Source organism: Lissotriton helveticus, chromosome 3_1 (genome assembly GCF_964261635.1).
Source record: "Lissotriton helveticus chromosome 3_1, aLisHel1.1, whole genome shotgun sequence".
Lineage (NCBI taxonomy): Eukaryota > Metazoa > Chordata > Amphibia > Caudata > Salamandridae > Lissotriton > Lissotriton helveticus.
The window spans coordinates 866,805,238-866,831,245 of NC_136061.1; the positions used below are offsets into that span (position 1 = coordinate 866,805,238).

General features: G+C 46.4%; 2 protein-coding genes across 2 annotated transcripts in view; both read right to left on the reverse strand.

Annotated features, from left to right (window-relative positions):
- Positions 1–26,008, reverse strand: part of GRIK3 (glutamate ionotropic receptor kainate type subunit 3) — a 1,130,254-nt gene that overhangs the window by 560,955 nt on the left and 543,291 nt on the right. The window contains exon 5 of the mRNA XM_078681209.1: positions 24,609–24,662. Coding sequence (XP_078537335.1) covers positions 24,609–24,662 — 54 coding nt within the window. The remainder of the gene's footprint in view (positions 1–24,608; positions 24,663–26,008) is intronic.
- Positions 6,624–7,692, reverse strand: LOC144825304 (transmembrane protein 185A-like). Its single transcript, XM_078684124.1, has 2 exons — positions 7,624–7,692; positions 6,624–7,449 (listed from the first exon to the last, which is right to left on the reverse strand). Exons 1-2 carry the CDS (start codon positions 7,662–7,664, stop codon positions 6,624–6,626), a joined length of 867 nt encoding a protein of 288 aa, XP_078540250.1. The 5' UTR covers positions 7,665–7,692.

Here is a 26,008-nt window from a genome sequence, read left to right on the forward strand (position 1 = left end):
AGTGGGACCCACCTGCATCTAAGATTTGAAATGAAGCGCTGCATGCCAACTCACAAACCATTCACTCGACATTTCTTCATATCACACCACCAAAACCATACCACTACGTCAGTTATCACAACACATCAATAGTACAATACAGAACATTCTTCAGTTTCTCAAACCCTGTGATACTAAAACATACCTTCATGTGCTGCATTACATTATTATTTCACACATCACATCGCACGGCAAGTTTGCCCACCACCAATCTTATTTCTTCCCCCAGTGTCTTCACACTGCCTACGCCATGTGCCCCACTCCCTCCTCACCAATCACTGTTCTGCCTCTCTGCTTCCTTACCTGTGTCCCCTGCAGTCTGTTTCCTAATTTCACTTGTCCATGTCCCCTGCACCTCCTTGTTCCGTCCTCCTTCTAGCCCCCCTTTCTGTGAACCCTGTATATCTTGTATAACATTTAAATTTTACGATTAACTATTGTGAAACATAAGCATTTACAATACAGAATGTAAACCCAGACACCAATGAGCCAAACTGAATGGACAAGTTGGCATCCATGAAAACTAGAAATGTGATCTGAAATCATGAGTACTGCTACCAGCCACACCATGATATCCTTCCTTCCAACTCTATCTTTAAGTCTGGACTCTGCAGCCTAGATTTACTAAGCCTTTGGGTCTCACTTGCCTCGCGCAAGGAGATGCAGGGCAACCAAAAGCCTAACTAGAATTTACAAGCACGCGCAAACCCTGTTTTATGTGTCCTGGCCTGGCGCTGTAAAGAAATGTAATGCAATGCAGCCACTTGAGCTGTGTTGCGTTACATTTTTTAGTGGTAGGCATTCCACGGGGGAGCATTGCTGTTCCAGTGCATCCGTATATGGATTTCATGCAGATTTACTAAGGTTTGTAAAACTGGAATTGCATAAAATTAGTGCACCTCTCACAGAGAGGCGTACAGAGGAGAAAAAACACGTTTCCTCCTTGCCATTTCCTCTTTCTGTGCATGATGCATTCTTCTTCACACATAACAAGGAAAACATGTCTTTGGATTGTTTTTGTGCAGTTAGGCATTCCTTCCTTCACAAAAACAGTCCTGCCTGTAATGCACCATGGCTCAAGTGTACCTGTGTTGGCACTGGGCAGCCTCGGTTGAGCCATGCCGGGAGAGAGCTGAAGAGTGCCATATCTTAGTAGATATAGTGCTTCTCGGCTTTATTCCATTCCTGCAATGCAGTGCAGCAACTTGCCTTGTTGAACTGCATTGCGTGAATTCTTAATCTGCCCTTGCATGTTTATGTTTCAATTAAGTACAGGAAGCAGAAGGACCCACCTGTACCCGTAACCTTACTGGAAATGTTTTTGAGCTCTCCAAACACTGAGATAGAGAAGAGATTGATACCTGGGTCCATTTTATACAAAGTGCCCCCAGGGGAGCAACAGGTGTTTGTGCTCGCTTTACGCAGGGGCACTTTGGTATTACAGAAGGTGCCGCAGATGCTTGTGCGGGCCCTTCTGTAATACAGATAGCGCTGGTGCACACATCGCACCAGGGCGATCATCATAGGGTGTTCCCTCACTTGACTTGGGTATGGCCCAATGCAAATAAGGAATCTTTTTGCCTCTGCGCCTGAGCCATATTATAGACATGGGAGGAGCAAAGGTAAAGAAGCTGTCAGGAGGCGCACTGACAGTGTGCTACCTAAAAAGTAGTGCACTCTCTGTGCACCACCTGAAGGCAGCACTCGGGAGGTATCAAGGGGGCCCTATGGACCTCCTAGACATCCCCTTGCAGGCGGGTGCAGATACTCACTGACCTGCCTGCAAGGGGATCGCTCACCCCTCTTAAAAGTGAAGACGGGTTTCCCCCTGCATAGTGAAAATCGGAGCAGCTGCTTCATATTTCACGTGAATGTGCTGCACTTAGGGCAGCACGAGCTTGCGGCTGCCCTGGGGGCAGTGCATTCAATCTAATGTGGTATATGGTGCACTCTCCTTGTTGGTGCTGAGCGCCCCCTTTTATAAGTTGCACCCAGCACTAACAAGGAAAAGGCACTACGGGCCAGATGTAGGTCGCCAATTACCGTTCGGTAACGGCCGATTTCGGCCGTTACTGACCGGTATTTGGGATTTGGCATGTAGGGGGCATTTTATTTACAGAATCGTATATTTACCGATTCGGTAAATATACAGAATCGGTAAAATACTGAATCGGTAAATTTACCGATTCTGTAAATCAAGATGTAGGTGGCACTGTAATCAGTGCCACAGGCCCTTACCGATTCGTTATTTACCATGGAATACTATTCCATGGTAAATAACGAATTCCAGTGTACATGCACATCTGTGCATGTACACCTGTGCCATGTGGCACACAGACATGCCCTAAGGGCATGTCTGTGTGTCACATGGGACACAAGCCTGAAACAGGGGTGCAACAGGGTGTCAAAGTGACACCCTGTCCCCCTTGTAAATTCGGTAATTTTACCGATTCGGTAATTACCGAATCGGTATTTGCCATTGATTCCTATGGTTACCGAATCGGTAATTACCGAATCCTACCGATTCGGTAAAAAATACCGAATTTTTAGCTACATCTCATTTACCGAATCTAGAATACCGAATGTTAAAATTCGGTATTCTAAGGTCGGTAAATGAGGATTACCTACATCGGGCCCTATATTGTATAATACAGACCCTGGAAAGTCAAAGTTGAAATCGGTCAGATGAAATCTACACAACAGCATCCCCACAAGGCATATGGGGACCAAAATGAAGGGGAATCAAGGGAATGAAATTGGGAAAGATTCGAAAACAACCTTAGGTTACAGTGTATGCTGTGAAGCACACAAAAATAAGTACCATAAACGTATCTCAGTACCACTAACTAACTCCTCTAAATTGAAAATGAACTCCTCTATTTTCATCTCTCCTGATTCAGAGCTGAACTAGCTTCTGACCGAAAGTGGTTAACATGTCTCTGATGGGTAGCAAGGCCTTTCCTTGGTGAACTGTGTCTAACCTAGTTGCAATAAGCTTGGCAGAACCTCGACGCGAGCGCTGCCAAATGTTGATCCACAGTTTTCAGTATTGACTGGGGGCCATTTAGAGGCACTCATTACAAAATAACAGCCCAATTCATTAGCCCCCTTGTGAGCCTAGTGCGGCTGACGGCTGACGCTCGGGTACAAGTGCAGAACACGAAGCCCCGAGCATCGGCGAGATTAAAATATCGTTCCCAAGATAGTAGCGTTATTACACAAAGTGGCATTAATTGTGATTGCTAATCTATTAATTTATTATCTTTCTGTATTTTGTCCTGTCTCCTCCAGGCCTTCCTAAAATACGCAGATGAAATTGTCTTGTTTTTTCCGAAGTGGCTGATTAATATGAGGTTATCTCAGAGCGCTTTAAAGCTGGCAAGAGTAGATAATGGGGAGGCTGGGTAATTAAAATGTCTGTTGCATTTGACAAATAAGTTTTAAAACATTTCCTGCTTTGCTTTTGTTACAGGATGTCTTTCTCTCCCAGAGAATAAAGGACAGGATTATTTTTGCTCGATTTAGCAGGAAATTAACTGTTGACTGAACAATAACGTTTAAAAAAACGATCACGGATACACAGCTCCGACAGAAAATAATCTGAAGTCCACAGAGCAACAGTTAATTGTTTTCGTATTTGTTGACACACAAATTAAGCACAGGAATCGGTTGGTTGCTGGGTAGGAGGTAATTTTGCCTTGAGGTCAGCCATGCTAGGCCCGCCACCCTTACCAGAACAAGTGAGGATGTTTCAACACTTCCTGTGGTGCAGGGGCGGCTGGTGACATTTGAAAGTGGTGAGGTGTAAACTAATTTGCATATTGCACCGCAGCGAGCGCAGCGAGCGAGCGCAGCGAGCGAGCCCGATCCACCTTGCATCCATCCATACATCATTCATGCATCCACCCATCCATCCATCCAAGTCCTGCATCCATACATCATTCATTCATGCATCCACCCATCCATCCACCCATCCATCCTGCATCCATCATTCATTCATCCACCCACCCATCCATCCTGCATCCATCATTCATTCATCCACCCATCCATCCATCCACCCATCCATCATCCATCCTGCATACATTACTGCATCCATTCATCCATTCACCCATCCATCCACCCACCCACCCATCCTGCATCCATACATCATTCATTCATGCATCCACCCATCCATCCACCCATCCATCCATCCATCATCCATCCTGCATCCATTCATCCATTCACCCATTCATCCACCCACCCACCCATCCTGCATCCATACATCATTCATTCATGCATCCACCCATCCATCCATCCACCCATCCATCCTGCATCCATCATTCATTCATTCATCCACCCATCCATCCATCCACCCATCCATCATCCATCCTGCATCCATTCCTGCATCCATTCACCCATCCATCCATTCATCCATCCATCCTGCATCCATCATTCATTCATGCACCCATCCATCCATCCACCCACCCATCCTGCATCCATACATCATTCACTCATGCATCCACCCATCCATCCATCCTCCATCCATCCTGCATCCATTCCTGCATCCATTCATCCATTCACCCATCCATCCATCCACCCATCCATCCTGCATCCATCATTCATTCATCCACCCATCCACCATCCATCCTGCATCCATTCCTGCATCCATTCATCCATTCACCCATCCATTCATCCATCCATCCATCCTGCATCCATCATTCATTCATGCATCCACCCATCCATCCACCCATCCATCCTGCATCCATCATTGGAACACTCATACCGTGTAGATTTTTCTGCGTGCTGAGCCAGAGCTAATGATAGTGAACATGACACAAAATATAATTGTTGATCCGTGTTTTTTAAAAATTAGTTTGTATACCCATCTTGATTGAATGTAAAGCGCTCTAAAATCTGCAAGATCTTGTTTACGACTTTTAGTATGCACCTGCACCTCTGCTCTGCGTGGTGCAGCATTAGCCCATTCAACCACCTTGGCCTCGAGCTTGCTTTGTCGCCCCACCTGCTTACCCCTCACTCAGATGTACGATCTCGTTCAGTGTGGAATCGTCTGGCGACAGATGCCTCTCCTCGCGGCCTGCATGACTCGTGGATACTGGGTTCGCGGGGGAGGGGGGGGGAGGCGGGGGGGGGATTAATTTAATGAATACAACAAAAAAATAAACTTACCAGGCATCTCCATTCTCCTCCAGTCCAGCGTCGCACTAACTTCTGCCCGCTCTTTTCTTTTGCAATGCTAACTGCCAAATCAGGAGACTGGATGCGCAGGGTGTCGGCTAACCCTTGTTTACTTACTCTATATCCTGCCACTTGATAGGGCACGGGGCGACTTTGCAAAAAACGCGTCACCGCCCGAGCAGGATCCTATCTCCAGACGCTTGCACCACATTAGGCATGCGCAGCATGCCTAATGGTTTGTGAATGTGAGTGAGGGGCGACGCTCCTCACTCACATGTGCAGACGGACCATCTTCTGGACTCCTCGCCTGCGTGTGCTGTGCCTTGGCACATGCGCAATTTCACCCGTGACTCACAGGCCGGTCGGAAATGTAAACAGACAAATTCGTCTGCTTACATTTCTGTTGCCCAAACTGCAGTGAGCCGTTTCTTTTGTAGGGCGCTGCCCCGTTGCCCCTATGGACCAGCCGCCACTGCTGTGGTGTTGCTATGAGTTTCAAGCTACAAGTTGTGACTGATAGGTGTGTGGCGGCAGTGATTGCTGTGTCTGCAGGGATAGGTCAGTAGTTAGAATTCTCAGTACTTCATTTGTAAAAGAATAAGTGCCAAGACCCAAAGTGTTGCTCAAAAGAAAATGGCCACCATTATCAAATGTCGAGGGTGCCAAATACCAAGACTGTGTAGTCTTGATTCCACTTAACACCTCTTTCACTCACCACCAGACGCTCCCTGTCCCTTAATCACACTCTTTCAGGTTCTTATTCATATCTGCTTTCTCCCTTTGACACTGTTTACCATCTTTCTCTTCCTCCTTTCTCTCTTTTGTGTTTTTGTCTGTTTTCATCTGGTCAGAGCCTGATGAGTAAAAGAACAGTCCCTAAAATGAGCACCAGTGGCCTCCACTTGCATACCTAGCTCAAATTAAGCCCTGTTGGCACCTGTCAGAGAAGGCGTCCTATCACGGATGCCTTGGATAACAAAATGACATAGGGCTGGTTTATGGAAGTGCTACAGGAGTGCAATGGGCGTGCTCCCTTGGCCAATTTCAAACATCCAAAAGGTCTTCCGAATCTTGAGTAAGCTCTTCTGTAATAAATAATGAGCAGGCACACATTGGATGCCTCTTCATTGTGAACGGGGAATGCCCTCAATGCGTAGAGGCATGGACCCATGCGAATGAGTGAACACCTTGGCTGGAGCTCCTGCATTTTATAACTAACTTCATAACAAGACTTACAGAAAATTATTTTCATTAAAATACTACTAATGCCCATAAGTTTATAACTGTGATTCTTCAATAGGAATCTTTAAAGAAATCAGAACAAAGCATTATATGATGAAAATGTGCCATTGGCTAATAACAATTAGATCCAGTGTACAGTGGCCACAATATAAATACTTTGTAGTTCATCTTAAGCAAATCTTCAATCCGGCATCAATATTAAGTTTGGGAGCTGGCACAACATATTTTCCAGGACTCTGAGTGATGACTGTTCCAGCTTTCTTCCGCAACATTGTTGGAATCTTTGCAGGTTCGGGAATAGGAGTTTCTTCCGCGTCATCATTATCTTCATGGTGCAGATCATAAGAAATATTTCCATATTCTCTCAAGAAAGGGAAAATCTCCAATAAGAACTGACAGTGATTTCCTCCTTTCTGTCCAAACGTTGTTGCCATTAAGGTTATTAATGAGAGCCAAAGAGGTACAAATATTGGAATATATGAGAATAAATTATGGTCATCCAATCGGTGAACAAGCAGAATTTCGAATGTGAGTAAAGGAACCACAACTGCCATCCAGCTAATAGCCATTCTTATCTGTGTTCTCCTTTGTTCAGCAATCACATCCATAGAGCGCAGGAAAAGCACTGACCAGACAATGTAATAAAGCACCACCAGGCACAAGAAGGGCATCAAGATCCACAAAGGAACACAAACAACAAGCCAGGGCCAGGTGATGATCTTGTCCAGTCTGAGTGCAATAAATATGACCTGTAGAATATTGACGGAGCACAGGATTTCGAGCTCCAAAGACCGGTCATTTCGAAAGCCCCAGACACAAGCAGCAACAGAAACAGGAGATACAAAAAACAGAGGCATGAACACAAGAATCCAAAAATGGTTTCCTCTCTCAATCCTATCACAAACCAGAACTTCAAACATGAGAAGGAGGAGGTGCATTCCTACAGCAATTAGCATTGCCTTGAACTCCACACACGTTTCACCTTCCGCCCTTTATTGTGGGTTCCGTGCCCATACTCCAGTTCCCACAGATGCACCGATGATGACCATTAATTTCCATAGCCATACTGGTGCAAACACAGCCCAATAGTTCCACTGAATAATTTCATCCAGACGAAGCGACAAGAGAACAGAGAAGAGTAGTAAACAGGCATAGATAAGAAACTTGCTGGGATTAAAGTCCTGAAACAGTCCCCTGAGATTCATGGTTCTCAGATGCCTTCGTTTCCCACAACACCGGGCATCCTTTGTCCCACTTCCGGTTCAGCGTAGCCAGCGGTGTTACACTCAACGCCCTCCCCGCAGCTCGCGTCTCCACTCTATCAGTTCCGGTTTCAGTAACTAACGCAGGGGCTTGGAAAAGAAGAACTTGGAAAATGAGATGGGTTCACAAAGATTACAATGCACAGTTAGATCTCCCTTCTCTATGTGCACTTTGGAAGGGGACCCACGACTGCATCATTACAGTGGCTCTTATTTCAGCACAGACACTAACTATCTAAGTTAGTGCATGCACCATAGAAACCACATTTTCTTCTCCGTTTTCATGATCCAGGTCTGCACTTGACTCAAAGGTGATGTTCATGATTGTGTTTGAAGGCCTATATCAGACAGTGCTTCGCCTGTGTGTTGCCTTATATCGGGGAGAGGGGTGATGGGAGATTCCAACTATTAATATTTGCTGCTTCACTAAATGGAAGAACTTCATTTGTCATTATGTGAAGTGAACATACATTTGCCCTTAATCCATTTGGTGCTGAATTATACAACTGCCCCAGTTACTTCAACAGAAATTCCCTAAACAATGGAAAAAATTAGATGACATTATGACAAAATCATTTTACTACAAAATCTAAGTAAAAATTGAAAAAAATATTTTTCTATCAAAACAAATGCAAACAATAATTTGTCACAAAATGAAACCGGTTCACACAAAATTAGCACTTTGGTATACTAACTAGGTGTTGGCAATAAATTACGCTATGTTAAATAATCGAGAGAGACGCCTTAACACACCAGGGGAATAGGATACTTGTAACAGTGAAAAAACAGGGGAATCCCTTGGCGGACACAACTCGAACGTTAGCCCATATATTAGCACAGGTTTCTAACACATGTAGTACACAAACAGAAAATGTGTTTTCACTTTTTATTTTTTTGTTTAAAAACATGTCATAAGCAATACACTTTTTAAAAAAGATGCCACCAAATTATTATTTCATTAAAAACATATACAATGTTGTCACAACCATATTCATCTAAAGTTCATAAATCTACTACTAGCAAACAATTTTACAGATACAAACTGGTTTTCATGCTCACCAACTAGATAAAAAGAAAAGGGGGAGAGACAAACACAGACAATACTATTTGTCATAAAGGTCGCACATCTAGACAGACCAATATTAACAAGCATTTGCAATGCAATAGGTCTCGAATTATGAAAGTTTGAGCTATTGGTCTTGTAAATGACAATTTTTTATTTATGTGTTGATTTTGAAAATAGCTAAATTAATAGCTTTGTCATTTTCAATGCCAATAGTCATAACTTTCGCACATGTGACGACTATAGCATTTGTAATGCAACATGTTTTGTATTTACGTGACTTAGATGTATCGGCACTCGGCACTCTGAATCGGCACTCTGAATCGGCACTCTGCACTCTGAATCTGCACTCTGTACTCTGCACTCTGCACTCTGCACTCTGCACTCTGAATCGGCACTCTGAATCGGCACTCTGAATCGGCACTCTGCACTCTGAACCTGCACTCTGCACTCTGAATCTGCACTCTGAATCTGCACTCTGAATCTGCACTCTGCACTCTGAATCTGCACTCTGCACTCTGAATCTGCACTCTGAATCTGCACTCTGCACTCTGAATCTGCACTCTGAATCTGCACTCTGAATCTGAATCTGCACTGAATTTGCACTGACAATCTGCACTGACAATCTGCACTCTGCACTCTGAATCTGCACTCTGAATCTGCACTCTGCACTCTGAATCTGCACTCTGCACTCTGAATCTGCACTCTGCACTCTGAATCTGCACTCTGCACTCTGCACTCTGAATCTGCACTCTGCACTCTGAATCTGCACTCTGCACTCTGAATCTGCACTCTGCACTCTGCACTCTGAATCTGCACTCTGCACTCTGAATCTGCACTCTGAATCTCCACTCTGCACTCTGCACTCTGCACTCTGCACTCTGAATCTGCACTCTGAATCTGCATCTGCACTGAATTTGCACTGACAATCTGCACTGACAATCTGCATTCTGCACTCTGAATCTGCACTCTGCACTCTGAATCTGCACTCTGAATCTGCACTCTGAATCTGCACTCTGCACTCTGAATCTGCACTCTGCACTCTGAATCTGCACTCTGCACTCTGAATCTGCACTCTGAATCTGCACTCTGCACTCTGAATCTGCACTCTGCACTCTGAATCTGCACTCTGAATCTGCACTCTGCACTCTGAATCTGCACTCTGCACTCTGAATCTGCACTCTGAATCTGCACTCTGCACTCTGAATCTGCACTCTGAATCTGCACTCTGCACTCTGAATCTGCACTCTGCACTCTGAATCTGCACTCTGAATCTGCACTCTGCACTCTGCACTCTGCACTCTGAATCTGCACTCTGCACTCTGAATCTGCACTCTGAATCTGCACTCTGCACTCTGAATCTGCACTCTGCACTCTGAATCTGCACTCTGAATCTGCACTCTGAATCTGCACTCTGCACTCTGCACTCTGAATCTGCACTCTGAATCTGCACTCTGCACTCTGAATCTGCACTCTGAATCTGCACTCTGCACTCTGAATCTGCACTCTGAATCTGCACTCTGCACTCTGAATCTGCACTCTGAATCTGCACTCTGCACTCTGCACTCTGCACTCTGAATCTGCACTCTGAATCTGCACTCTGAATCTGCACTCTGCACTCTGAATCTGCACTCTGAATCTGCACTCTGCACTCTGAATCTGCACTCTGCACTCTGAATCTGCACTCTGAATCTGCACTCTGAACTCTGAATCTGCACTCTGCACTCTGCACTCTGAATCTGCACTCTGCACTCTGAATCTGCACTCTGAATCTGCACTCTGCACTCTGAATCTGCACTCTGCACTCTGAATCTGCACTCTGAATCTGCACTCTGAATCTGCACTCTGAATCTGCACTCTGCACTCTGAATCTGCACTCTGCACTCTGAATCTGCACTCTGAATCTGCACTCTGCACTCTGAATCTGCACTCTGCACTCTGCACTCTGAATCTGCACTCTGAATCTGCACTCTGCACTCTGAATCTGCACTCTGAATCTGCACTCTGCACTCTGAATCTGCACTCTGAATCTGCACTCTGCACTCTGAATCTGCACTCTGAATCTGCACTCTGAATCTGCACTCTGAATCTGCCCTCTGAATCTGCACTCTGCACTCTGAATCTGCACTCTGAATCTGCACTGACAATCACACTATGCACTCTGAATCTGCACTCTGCACTCTGAATCTGCACTCTGAATCTGCACTCTGCACTCTGCACTCTGCACTCTGAATCTGCACTCTGAATCTGCACTCTGCACTCTGAATCTGCACTCTGCACTCTGAATCTGCACTCTGCACTCTGAATCTGCACTCTGAATCTGCACTCTGCACTCTGAATCTGCACTCTGCACTCTGAATCTGCACTCTGAATCTGCACTCTGAACTCTGAATCTGCACTCTCAAGGTACTAGGAAGTTATGCGGATTTAAAACGGTAAACCAATCCTGCTTCTATAACAGTGAACCAGCATGAAATCATACCGACAAATCTCGAGTTGTGGATCACAATGGTCAGGGTGCCCAACTATAGAAATAAAAGAAGACAACTCTTCTCCTGCATGTGCACAAACATCTACTTGTCGAATAAAATTACCAGAATAATTAAACGAACTACAAATATAGAAAAAAACACAGGAGCTGTGGCTCTGCTGTGAATAGGCGAACAGGCACATTGTGGCATCACTTATCCTGCATATATCTGCCCAGATCACAGCAATCTGACATTCTCCTCCTTGAGCTGTAGGAGCTGCAGATTCTCACACTGCAAACATTTCATCAGAACTACTATAAAATTATTACTTAAAGTGCAGCAATTTAGTCAATTTGGTGGCAGGCATGTACATTCTTCCATTAATAAAAATACCGCCTTCGGGTAAAGTACGCGCTATATAAAAATGCATAAATACATAAATAAATAAATACCGCCTTCGGGTAAAGTCCGCGCTATATAAAAATGCATAAATAACTAAATAAATAAATACCGCTAATCACCGCCGTCACTCTGCCGGCCTGCGACCAGGAAGTCAGGCAGGCCGGCGTGACAACAGGAAACAGGAAGTAGGAGGGCGGGAGCCTACCCCGCCTCCCACGGAAGAGCCGCGATTGGAGCCGTGTTTGGAGCACCGGAGCAGGCAGGAGCCTACCCTGCGCCCCGGTGCCGAAGGAGGGAAGAAGAGTCCTGCTGCTGGCCCCTGCAGCTGAGAGCCGCCACATGAAGGAAGCCGGTGAGTGGGTTGCTGAGCGGGGCGGGGGGGGGGGGAGCATGTGCGCGTGCGCGCGCGAGTGCGCGCGCGAGTGCGGGGGGGGCGGGCTGTGTATGTGTGTGTGCGTGCGTGCGTGTGTGTGTGTATGTGTCTTGGAGTGCGTGTGTGTGACTGTGGGGGAGGGGGGTGTGTGTGTGAGCGAGTGTCTGTGTGCCGTGTGCCTGTATGTGTGCCTGTATGTGTGTGCATGCACTCGCCTGTGTGTGCGTGCGTGCATGCAGAGGGGTGGGGGCTGCCTGCGTCTGTGTGAGCAAGGGCTGTGAGTGAGTTACTCTGCGCATGCGCGGGTACTCTGCGCATGCGCGGGACTGACGCGCGCTCCCGCGGTGAAAACTGCGATGGAAACGCTCGTGTCAGATTGCTGTCCTCAAAACGACATACGGGCAGCATTAGGTCTGAAGCAGACACTCTCAATGCTCACGCATTGAGAGTACGTCTGCTCGACCTAAAAACTATATCCTGGACCCGCTCAATTTATCTTGTCTGCAGGATAAGCTTGGTCACGTGATTGTGCGGGTGTAGGCGTCAACGCGTTTCGATGGCTTTTAACAATAATATACCATCTTTTTCAAAACTGATTGATGGGTCTCTCTTTGTAAAGGGCACTGGTTGGTTACCACTTTAGTAAAAATCCTTATTTCATGTTGCTTTTCTGCATTTCTCTGGATTCTATGTATTTTGTATGTGATGGCATCCTAGTGTGCATTCAAGCTTAAAGTCTGATCCTGATGTTATATGCCAATCACTTCTGCATATGTGATCTCATGTTATATTGTCCTCTTATTTTAAAAAAAACCACTCTCCCGTTAGGTCTGTTGTTAATCTCACGAAAGCGGTATACTTCACCGGCCCCTCCGATATCGTTAAAACTCCCAACCGATGTACCTGACTCTCTCCTCCAGTTGCAGGTCAGCTGGAGTGTCACTGGGGTGAATATAGACTTCTGTCCTTAGTCCCCTGTGGTTCATAAGGTTCCTGGGACCACTTCTCTCCACACCCGAAACGCCTCTACTCGAGTCTCCCTCTACCGGAACGCTACACTGTTGGAGTTGGCAGAGATTTGGCCATTGTGCATTATGCTTGTGATGCGGAGTTCTGGCCAAATTTTGCCAATCACTGTGTGGCGGAGTTTTTTGTTGCGCAAGGCTTGCCATAGGTAAGTTGGAAAAAACGAGCGAGAATTGGAGCTCCTCGAGCAATTTTCAGGCGCTAGGAGATCACTTGGTGAGACTTTCCTCAATGCAGGAGGTTACAGATTGTCGCGATTGTTCACGGAGAGACAGTTGTCAAGTGGCTGCAAAGAAGCAACACTCTCTGTCGCACCGCATGGTGCCATTTACACTGATTTTGCAGCATGGAACAAGCTCTCAATTCTATAAATGAGGGCAAGCAGCGCGACATGCCAATTTCCGACCATTCATGGAACACCTTAGAATCTCGAAGAGTTTTCATGTTTCACGTTCTGTCCACCCCTAATACTAATATGCAAATGCAGTCTGATTTTTAGTTTGAGGTTTGTAATATATATATATATATGTGTTTTTGAGGCAGCCCACACTACTTCAGGCGGTGGGAAGGACATACTCATTTAAAAGCGGGACTGCAAGCAACAGTGGCGAATTACTTACCAGGGGGGCATTTTGAGAAAGGAAAGTAAACCCCCGAAACGCGTCAATGCCCATGGTTAATCAATAAAAATTGAAGTCACCACGAACCTCGAGTGCCGCCTCAAGTCTTCTTCTGGGGCAGACTTCCTTGGGAAAACATAGCGTGTCTCCGTTGCCCTTGGCCGTGGCAGCGCACTGGGATGGCACCCCCCGCAAGTGTTAAGGGGGTCGCTTTTGGAAGACCCTCTGACTGCCCCGCACGAAATCTGGACCGGGTGTAACTGCGGATGCGCAGTCCATACCTGAATGGGACTACACCTTTACTTTACTGGTGTTCTTTGCTCCGCGACGGATGGTAATGCAAGGCAGGGGGAGAGGACCGTGAATGACTTCAGGAAATGCCCAGAACAATTGCCGCAATCCCTGCCTGACTACACAGCCCATCGGTCCCTCACCTGGCAAAATGCACCGATGAATGAGGTCGCCGCCAGCTTGCAATGGACGCTGCATGCTGGGAAATGTTGTTCACTTGTGGAAACAGAGGCGATTCCAGGCCGTGTTTTTGAGGCAGCCCACACTACTTCAGGCGGTGGGAAGGACATACTCATTTAAAAGCGGGACTGCAAGCAACAGTGGCGAATTACTTACCAGGGGGGCATTTTGAGAAAAGAAAGTAAACCCCCGAAACGCGTCAATGCCCATGGTTAATCAATAAAAATTGAAGTCACCACGAACCTCGAGTGCCGCCTCAAGTCTTCTTCTTCTGGGGCAGACTTCCTTGGGAAAACATAGCGTGTCTCCGTTGCCCTTGGCCGTGGCAGCGCGCTGGGATGGCACCCCCCGCAAGTATTAAGGGGGTCGCTTTTGGAAGACCCTCTGACTGCCCTGCACGAAATCTGCACCGGGTGTAACTGCGGATGCGCAGTCCATACCTGAATGGGACTACACCTTTACTTTACTGGTGTTCTTTGCTCCGCGACGGATGGTAATGCAAGGCAGGGGGAGAGGACCGTCAATGACTTCAGGAAATGCCCAGAACAATTGCCGCAATCCCTGCCTGACTACACAGCCCATCGGTCACTCACCTGGCAAAATGCACCGATGAATGAGGTCGCCGCCAGCTTGCAATGGACGCTGCATGCTGGGAAATGTTGTTCACTTGTGGAAACAGAGGCGATTCCAGACCGTGTTTTTGAGGCAGCCCACACTACTTCAGGCGGTGGGAAGGACATACTCATTTAAAAGCGGGACTGCAAGCAACAGTGGCGAATTACTTACCAGGGGGGCATTTTGAGAAAGGAAAGTAAACCCCCGAAACGCGTCAATGCCCATGGTTAATCAATAAAAATTGAAGTCACCACGAACCTCGAGTGCCGCCTCAAGTCTTCTTCTTCTGGGGCAGACTTCCTTGGGAAAACATAGCGTGTCTCCGTTGCCCTTGGCCGTGGCAGCGCACTGGGATGGCACCCCCCGCAAGTGTTAAGGGGGTCGCTTTTGGAAGACCCTCTGACTGCCCCGCACGAAATCTGGACCGGGTGTAACTGCGGATGCGCAGTCCATACCTGAATGGGACTACACCTTTACTTTACTGGTGTTCTTTGCTCCGCGACGGATGGTAATGCAAGGCAGGGGGAGAGGACCGTGAATGACTTCAGGAAATGCCCAGAACAATTGCCGCAATCCCTGCCTGACTACACAGCCCATCGGTCACTCACCTGGCAAAATGCACCGATGAATGAGGTCGCCGCCAGCTTGCAATGGACGCTGCATGCTGGGAAATGTTGTTCACTTGTGGAAACAGAGGCGATTCCAGGCCGTGTTTTTGAGGCAGCCCACACTACTTCAGGCGGTGGGAAGGACATACTCATTTAAAAGCGGGACTGCAAGCAACAGTGGCGAATTACTTACCAGGGGGGCATTTTGAGAAAGGAAAGTAAACCCCCGAAACGCGTCAATGCCCATGGTTAATCAATAAAAATTGAAGTCACCACGAACCTCGAGTGCCGCCTCAAGTCTTCTTCTTCTGGGGCAGACTTCCTTGGGAAAACATAGCGTGTCTCCGTTGCCCTTGGCCGTGGCAGCGCGCTGGGATGGCACCCCCCGCAAGTGTTAAGGGGGTCGCTTTTGGAAGACCCTCTGACTGCCCCGCACGAAATCTGGACCGGGTGTAACTGCGGATGCGCAGTCCATACCTGAATGGGACTACACCTTTACTTTACTGGTGTTCTTTGCTCCGCGACGGATGGTAATGCAAGGCAGGGGGAGAGGACCGTGAATGACTTCAGGAAATGCCCAGAACAATTGCCGCAATCCCTGCCTGACTACACAGCCCATCGGTCACTCACCTGGCAAAATGCACCGATGAATGAGGTCGCCGCCAGCTTGCAATGGACGCTGCATGCTGGGAAATGTTGTTCACTTGTGGAAACAGAGGCGATTCCAGGCCGTGTTTTTGAGGCAGCCCACACTACTTCAGGCGGTGGGAAGGACATACTCATTTAAAAGCGGGACTGCAAGCAACAGTGGCGAATTACTTACCAGGGGGGCATTTTGAGAAAGGAAAGTAAACCCCCGAAACGCGTCAATGCCCATGGTTAATCAATAAAAATTGAAGTCACCACGAACCTCGAGTACCGCCTCAAGTCTTCTTCTTCTGGGGCAGACTTCCTTGGGAAAACATAGCGTGTCTCCGTTGCCCTTGGCAGCGCGCTGGGATGGCACCCCCCGCAAGTGTTAAGGGGGTCGCTTTTGGAAGACCCTCTGACTGCCCGCACGAAATCTGGACCGGGTGTAACTGCGGATGCGCAGTCCATACCTGAATGGGACTACACCTTTACTTTACTGGTGTTCTTTGCTCCGCGACGGATGGTAATGCAAGGCAGGGGGAGAGGACCGTGAATGACTTCAGGAAATGCCCAGAACAATTGCCGCAATCCCTGCCTGACTACACAGCCCATCGGTCACTCACCTGGCAAAATGCACCGATGAATGAGGTCGCCGCCAGCTTGCAATGGACGCTGCATGCTGGGAAATGTTGTTCACTTGTGGAAACAGAGGCGATTCCAGGCCGTGTTTTTGAGGCAGCCCACACTACTTCAGGCGGTGGGAAGGACATACTCATTTAAAAGCGGGACTGCAAGCAACAGTGGCGAATTACTTACCAGGGGGGCATTTTGAGAAAGGAAAGTAAACCCCCGAAACGCGTCAGTGCCCATGGTTAATCAATAAAAATTGAAGTCACCACGAACCTCGAGTGCCGCCTCAAGTCTTCTTCTTCTGGGGCAGACTTCCTTGGGAAAATATATATATATATATACACAAGTCAGAAGAAGAGAACTCTGGGTATTTTGTAATTTAAGGTGGAAAGCAGCTCCTGTACAGGGCAGCGTACACCAGCAACACTTTGGATTTGCTCTCCTCAAATTGCAGCTCTTCTATCAAAGTTTTTAAGCATAGGATTAGGACAGTATCATCCATGCTGAGATGGAAAGAGACAAAGTATTTTGCCCTTTCTGCAGCAAAGTCCTCAAGAATAGGATTAGCACAGTGCCATCCATGCTGAGCTGTAAGATGACAAAAGCCTTTTGCCACTCCGGGCACAGTATTACAACTCTGGGTTGGTAAAATACTATCCAAAGCCACCTGAAATGAACAAAAGCAACCCCTGAAACATATTTCACTATAGTTATAGCTCTTCAGAGAGGTTTAGCTTTGTCCTGACTAAAGGGATCACCCAGTATAAGTCAAAACAATACACTTTCAGGCATAGAGTGCTGCATAAATTATGCAAAACAGAAGCAGAGAACTCTGGATCGTTCTCAAGCTTAGGTGGAGAGCAGCTCCTGTTAGAGCACCTTATAACACCAGCGACACTTTGGATTAGCTCACCTCAAATGGCTGCTCTTCTATCAAAGTTTTTAAGCATAGGATTAGGACAGTACCATCCATGCTGAGATAGAAAGAGACAAAGTCTTTTGCCCTTTCTGCAGCAAAGTCCTTAAGGATAGGATTAGCACAGTGCCATCCATGCTGAGCTGTAAGATGAGAAAAGCCTTTTGCCACTCCGGGCACAGTATTACAACTCTGGGTTGGTAAAATACCATACAAAGCCACCAGAAATGAACAAAAGCAACCCCTGAAACATATGTCACTATAATTATAGCTCTTCAGAGAGGTTTAGCTTTGTCCTGACTAAAGGGATCACCCAGTATAAGTCAAAACAATACGCTTTCAGGCATAGAGTGCTGCATAAATTATGCTAAAAAGAAATATAGAACTCTGGATCGTTCTCCAGTTTAGGTGGAGAGCAGCTCCTGTTAGAGCACCCTATAACACCAGTGACACTTTGAATTTGCTCACCTCAAATGTCTGCTTTTCTAGCCAAGGTTTTAAGCATAGGATTAGGATGGTGCCATATACGCCGCGCTAGAAAGAGACAAAGTATTTTGCCAATTCTACAGCAAAGACTTTAAGCCTAGGATTAGCACAGTGCCATCCACGCTGAGCTGCAAAATTAAAAAAGTCTTTTACCACTCCAGGCCCAGTATTACAGCTCTGAGTTGGTAAAATACCTTCCAAACCAACCTGACCTGAAATGAATAAAAGCAACTTCTTTCTTGCATAATTTATGCGGCACGACTGAGGCTGAGTCCCAACATGGCTGCCAGCAATTCCTGGTTGAAGTGTTGGCAGCCAATCAGATCTCTGTATGAGATTGGCAAGATTCGCAGAGGGTCTGCATTCCTAGATATGCAAATGTGGTTTTCCTTTAAAACCCTAAGAACTACTGAAAAGTTTTACACCAAAAAACAAAGAAGCACACTTTCTGGACCAAAAGCTAAATTTCTGCCAAATTTGGTGTAATTCCATCCTACGCTTTGGGCTGTAGTTGTGTCAAAAATCTCAATGGGAATTAACATGGTAAACACATTTTTCTACCCCCCTTTTTTCTTGGCTACCGCGTGAGGTAGTTATACTTATAGTTAGGATACCGTTTCCATTGTAAAAGCATTTCTTGTTTTCCTAATAACTTTGATGCCGTTTGACAAATTTTCATGAAACTTTACAAAAAATGTTCTTCCACATTGGCACCTAACTGGAAAGTTTCAGGGTGATCTGTGAAGCAGGGATAGAAGAAAAGAGTGACCCCCAAAAACATTTTCTGAAGTCATTTTTCCATAGAAAAATTAGACTGAGCTACAGGCCAAACAACTTACTGGAATTATAACACATTTGCCAGAAAGCTAGATCTTGGTCCACAAAATATGCTTTTTGTGATTTGGTGTACATCTATTTGGTAGTTTTTGAGATGTTAGAGCTCAAACACTTTGCATATTTCATGCAGCGAAGGGTCAGCGGACCCGACAGCTTTTGAGACGAAATCTGGTTGGCTGCCACCACATCAACAATGAAAACAAATAGCTCCACCTGGGGCTATTACGATGTTGTGATGGAAATAAATCCAAAGTACGGTGCCAACTGCGATGTGCGCAGCGTCGGGCACTGAGTCGCACGGACCCCCTAACAAACAGTAGCTTGGAAAACAAAGATAGCATTGTGGAGGTAAACCGTCGGTGACGAGGTCGAGACCGGCTCCCTGGCTGCCATGGGGGAGGCGAGGTGTCGTTCCCGCGAGGAGGTGATGTGTCGAATCCAGGACAGGGAAAGTCTGTTGTATCGACCGTGAGGCATCGCTTCTGGTGAAGCGATGCAAAGTCGGCGAGTTCGTGGAGTCACCCTCAGCAGCCTTCTGTGCAAAGATAGCACAATGCAGGTGCAGATGCAGGTGGTGATGGAGTCGGTGCGAGCACTGGCATCGGGAATGGCGATAATTGCAGATGTTGGCATCGGAGCTGCAGCAGAGGCCAGGTGGTGCGTTGTGCACTTCACGAGCAGTGACCTTGGCCTCATTGCAGGTTGCGGCCTCAAGGAGGCATCGCTAACAGCACTGGATATGGTTTTTCTTTCTTCTGTTAGGTTTTGTCCAACTCACTACAGCAGGAACAACCTCCAGATGCCCACAACTACTGGAACAGGCACCTCCTGGCCGTTCACAACTCTCAGCAGTAGAGTTCAGCAGTAGAGTTCAGGGGAGCTAGATGTGAAATCTTTATGTCCTTGAGACTTCAGACCAGGAGGCCAGCTCACACAGGCCCTTTGAGATTCTTCTTTAAGCAGGTTTCTCAGCAAAGTTCTAGTCTTTGCCCTTTCCTCGGCAGAAGAAGCAACTGCCATCCAACCCACAAGGCACACAGCACAGGGGCAGTACTTCTCCTCACAGCTCTTCAGCTCTTCTCCTTGGCAAAGGATCCTTGTTAGAAATGGGGTTCTCTAGTTGGCAGGGGTTTACACCTCTGTCCAAGTACGGGCCCTTCTTTCTAGTCAGGGTAAGGGAGTTACACCCCTGCTCATGCCCTTGGTAGCTTGGCAAGAGCAGTCAGGATTATCTTAGAGGCAGTGTGTAAAGCATTTGTACAAAACTAACAGTAATACAGTAAAAACACTACAAACGGACACCACACCAGTTTTAGAAAAAGATCCAATATTTTATGTACTTAAAACAAGACCAAAATGATAAAAATCCACTCTACAGTACTTAAAAAGGTATACTTTGCAAGAACACTAGAAAAACACAGTTTGTATGAGTCGGTAGCTTTGTCCAGGGGTACTGTGATGCTGAAAACAACAGAGTCTAACAGTTCCAGCCGACCTCTTCTGTACGGGCCAGTGAAATCATGGACAGACTCGGTAACAGTACCTTTCTCGTTGCGGCTCACGCGGTTGTGCGAGCCAGTCGTGGCAATTGTCGCCGTTGTGTTGCAAAATTGAAGCGGTGCAGGGTGCGGTGTCCTCTGGATGTGGTGCAGGCAGTGGCTCGGTGACAATCATCCAGACGGCATCGATGAGATCAAGGCTTATGGTGCAGGGCGAGACGGTGCTTGATGCGGTGCTGACAGGTTGCAGTGCAGCTAACAGAGCCAGTTAGCGGGCCAGATGGCTGGGTGGGACGAGGCTGTGCGTCGTGAAACTTACGAGTGGTGCACCCAGCTACGATGCGGTCACGGGTGTCAAAGTCAGCAGCAGTGATGGCGTCAGTGAGACCAGGATGGCAAAGTGAAGCGAGGCTGTGTGGAGTGCGGTGCCCACAGGTCACGATGCAAGCAGCGGCTCCATGGCAGCAGTCATCGGTGAGACCAGGGTTGCGGTGTGAGATATGGATGGTGTGGTCTGCAGTGCCATGAGGACACAGAGCCAGCGACGGAGTCCGTTGCATTTCCCTTCACTGTGGCAGCTGAAAAAACTGTTCCAGAAGCAGTACTCAGAGGTTGGTGAAGTCTATGCAGTCCCTGAGACTTCAGAACAGGAGGCAAGATCTATTTTAGGCCCTTGGAGATACGCAATAAAGAAGTTGCAAAAATTCAGCCCTTTCACTGCCCAAGACAGAAGCAGCCATTTCAGGCCAACACAGCAAAGCACTCAGCAACGTGTTAGTTCCTCCTCACAGCTTCTCCAGCTCTTCTTCTTGGCAGTCTTCTTGGTCCAAAGAGTTCCAAAACTCTAGGGTCTGGGCCCCAATATTTATACCACAAAATCCTTTTTTCTCTGGAGGCAGGGAGTGTCTTTGCCCAGCCAGAACCACTTCTGTCCTCTCTGGTGCAGCATCCTGGCAGGAGGTGCAAACAGCATTGTCAGAGGTAGACCAGGACCATTCAGGTGAAAGGAAATCTCCTCCCCCTACTCTAAATGCAGCCCAGGTCTATGCAGCCCAGCCCTGACCCATCCAGACTATTTGGAGCCATTGCTCCTCGCCAGCCACTGTCACCCCAAAGCCAGGCAGTCAATACACATCCCAGCAGAGGCAGACAGGATGGCTAAGCAAGAAAATACCTACTTTCTAAAAGTGGTATTTTCAAACACAGAATGTAAAAATCACCCTCACTAAAAGATGCATTTTAACATTCTTAGTTCGGGCATACCGACCTTTATTTTCCTACCTTGTTCCCACAGGTAATTATGTTTATAGAATGTTATAAGCAAATTCCCCATTCTATGCTATGGGAAAAGGTAGCCTTGCAATAGTGAAAAATTAAATTGGCAGTATTTCACTATCAGGACATGCCACACACACCAGGGCATGTCCTTCCTTTCACATACACTATACCCTGCTCACAAGGGTACCATAGGTCTACCTTAGGGGTGACTAATATGTAAGAAAAGGGAAGGGTAGGGCCTGGCAGGTGGGTGCACTTGCCAAGTCGACATGCACTGTAACTGCACTCAGATACTGCATTGGCAGATCTGAATTACCTTTTCAGGGCTACCCATGTGGGTGACACAATCTGTGCTGCGGGGGCCCATAGCAGCATTTGATTTACAGGCCCTGGCAACTCAGTGTACTTTACTAGGGACTGACTAGTAAATCAAATATGCCAATCATGGAAACACCAATCCATAATAACAATTTACAACAGGAGCACTTTCAATTTAACACTGAACAGCAGTGAGAAAGTGTGCAGAGACACTAAACCAGCAAAAACAGAGTCAAAGACGGGAGGTCAGAAAGCAAAAAGACAGGGGAAACATGCCAAAAGATGCCAAGTCTAACAATCCTCTTGAGTCCAGAAGTGACCTAAAGTTCTGGGGGGTTAAGGTTCACTACTTATACCCCATTTTGTCTTTGCTTTTCTTTGTGCCAGGGTCTCTGAGCTCAGTCCAAAACAGTTCTGTCCTTACTGGTGCATTGTGACCACAGGGGATGGAGACGGCACTGTGCAAGGAAGACAGGCCCTATTCGGCTGCAAGGATAACTCCTCTTACTACTCTGAATGCAGCCAAGGTTTATTCAGCTCAGCTCTGAGTCATCCAGGAGGGGCCAGGCACACCTCAAACCCCCAAGTGGCTGTCTACCTTGAATGCACATCCCCAACCCTTGTCACGCCAAAACCAGACAGCCAATCCACAAACAGGCAGAGGCACACAGAATAGTTAAACGAGAAAATGCCTACTTTTAAAAGTGGCATTTTCAAACACACAATATAAAAACCATTGTTACAAAAAGATGTGTTATTAAATTCTGAGTTCAGAGCCTAAACTTTATTTCTCTGTCTTGTCCCAAATGGAAGTTATATTTGTAAGATGTTACAAAGTAACTCCCAGGCTATCCTGTGAGACAGATAGCCTTTCAATAGTGAAAAACAATATTGGCAGTATTTTTACTATCTGGACATGTTACACACACTAGTACATGTCCTACCTTTCACATACACTGCACCCTGCGCATGGGGGTACTTTGGGTGTACCTGAGGGGTGTCTTACATGATAGAAAAGGTGTGTTTAGGGCCAGGCAAGTGGGTGCACTTGCCAGCTCGACATGGCAGTTTAAAACTATGCACAGACACTGCAGTGGCAGGTCTGAGATACTTTTTCAGGGCTACTCATGTGGGTAGCACAATCAATGCTGGCCCTAACACACTCAGTGCTCTTTACTAGGGACTTACCTGTAAATCATATATGACAATTAGGGAGAACCAATTGTAATATCAATTTACACAGGTAGCACTTGCACTTTGATACTGATCAGCAGTGGCTAAGTGCCCAAAGCATCTAAGCCAGCAAAAACGAAAACCAGCACAACATCAAATATACAGGAGGCAGAGGCAAAAAAGCCGGGGAAACAACGCCAAAGATGCAAAGTCGAACAATGCCATTTTGGTATAAGCCAATTCCACCATGTTTTAAGGAGAGAGCGCAAGCACATTATCACTGGTTAGCAGTTGTAAAGTGTGCTGAGACCCGAGGCCAGTAAAAATAAAGTCAGCAAAAACAGAAGTTCATCTCCCAGCTACACCCAGGTCCTATTGTTTACTGTTTTGGCCAAATAAACATTATTGTGAGGGAAACCCTTAACAGGCACAGGTAGCTGAAAACTCCTAATAAGTCCTTGGAGACTCTGGGAAGTAAATGCCAGCTTTCTAAAAGTGCCAACATCATTTCTCTATCTGCTTTCAATCTAAAGTTACAACTTATTAAATGTAATAAGGTAACCCAGTGTTAGCATGAGGGAGAGATAGGTCTTACAACTGTGAAAAATGAGTTTTTCTCTGTCAGGACATGAAAAACGCAAACCCATGTCCTACATTTTAAATAGAATGTACTGTGCCCTATGAGCCTTGAGGGCCTACCTTAGGGTAACTTATAAATATTAAAAGTGAAGTTTTATGCTTGGCTAAAGGTTTAAAACTGCACTATATGCTGCAGTGTTCAGCCTGAAACATGTTATAAAAGGCTGCTTTAGTGGGTGGCACAATGAGTGCTGCTGGCCGCTAGTAGCATTTAATGTACAAGCCCTTGGTACCTGTAGTACCATATACCAGTGATTTACAAGAACATTAAATATACCAATCAGGTGATGTTCATCCATTTTAAAGAAGAGAGCACTTCACCCCTGTTTAGCAGGGAGAAAGTGCACAGAGTTCTAATAGCAAACAAAAATGGGTTCAACAAAGGAAGGCGGAGGAAGGCAAAAAATCTGGGGTGACATTACAGAAAGGGCCATGTCCAACAACTAAGATATGGGCAGGTAATAAAGACAGGACTGTGCTGCAGACTATAATTATAGGAAGCATGTAGAATCACAAAACATTTGTTGATATCTACTTCTTGGAATGTATTTATGAGTTGCACCTGTTTGACGTAATGACTCTTTTTCTTCAAAAACAAATAAGGAGCATAGTAAAAAACAATCCAAGAATCAATTGCATGAGAAAAAGATATAAAAAAGTTTGTCATGCTAACTCAAACACACACAAGCATTCGCATAAGAACAAACAAAAAAGCATGCACACACTACACATACACACACTCATACCCGTTACCGGCAACCCCACTAGATGGTAGCCATTCATGATAAGGTTACACAAAGCATAAAATTAACGAATAAAAAAAATAGCTCACCAAGGTTGTGAAGATGAAATGGTAGTACTCGGTCATCATCCCCATTGCCATTGCCTCCAAGGAAAAACGAGAAAAAACTGTAAATCACTGCACATCACATCTTTTGCACAACCTACTCTTATGCATGTGATATATGCTGACACACAGAAGAAACATTACATTTGTAAAAAGTATCTAATTTACTCATTCTTAATTGTCACAAAATAATACCATTAGCCTTGAAATTCAGGATAAAATGGCAAGTACAGTTTATATGGGGCAGCGGGAAACATTTAAAAAATAAATGTACTTAGAAGCAGGCTATGCAGTAAATGGGTCTTTGTCAGTTTAAATGTATAAATAAAAACCATTATTGGAATGGTGATTGGTGACTGAATCACAGTGCATGGCACTATGTTTTGAACATGAGTAAATAAATGAGGGGTGGATAAAAGATCAATTTGGGGTGTGGGTTTAGTCCTGCTTTCTTGCTTGTTAAGAAGGTGTGTTTTATAGTAGTTGTCAAGGTGGGGAATAAGGTGATGGAACTTAGGGGCCGATTACGATGGCGGGAAGTCTGCCACTGCTGGGCCGGCGGTGAGGACCACCGGCCCGTTGGTGGCGGACTTCCTGCCATCACCCTGAATATTCCCACCGTAAAATTAGGATGGCGGTGGGAATAGGAAAGGTACCGCGGCGGATGGAAAGACCGTCCGCCGTGGTCCCGCAAGGCGGGCCTTTTCCCCCTGCCTTGCGGGACAAGGTACAATTGGGCTATGGTGGTGGTGCTGCCGTGCAGGCACGGCCGTGGGCATTGGGATGCCTGTCTTTTTTGGCGGCGACGCCACCGCAAAAAGACAGGCGGTGAATGCATTTGAGGGCCTGTTGCGGGCCCCCGGGGAGGTGGGGGTGGCTTGCTGCATGTGGGGGGTACCTATGGTATCCCCCTACATATGCATGTACAAGGTGGCAGGCACCACACGGTGCCTGTCACGTTGTACATACATATGCAAAACATGTCTTTTTACATTGTGGCGGGTGCTGCCACCCGCCACAATCATGTCTTTTTACATTGTGGCGGGTGCTGTCACCCTCATAAACAAAACAAGAGTATTCCAAGGAAGGATTGGAGACCATCAATATGGAGCAAGAAACGACTTCACTTAAGGCGTTTTATGTTGAAAGAAAGCCCTCACTCACCACCTAGTGATGACATGCTTCATCATCGGGCCCCACAGAGGGAATCTAGCATCCCCTCTGTGTGCTGCGACGCCAGAACTACTGCGGAGCGGGTAGTGGGTAAGGACAGTGATGTGCAAAGAATATTAAGTGAGTGATGTGAGGTTTAAAATCAGTCTGTAGTGTATCACAACAATTTTATTAGGATCACTAAGGACTTTATCAATAAAATGATGTGTCGG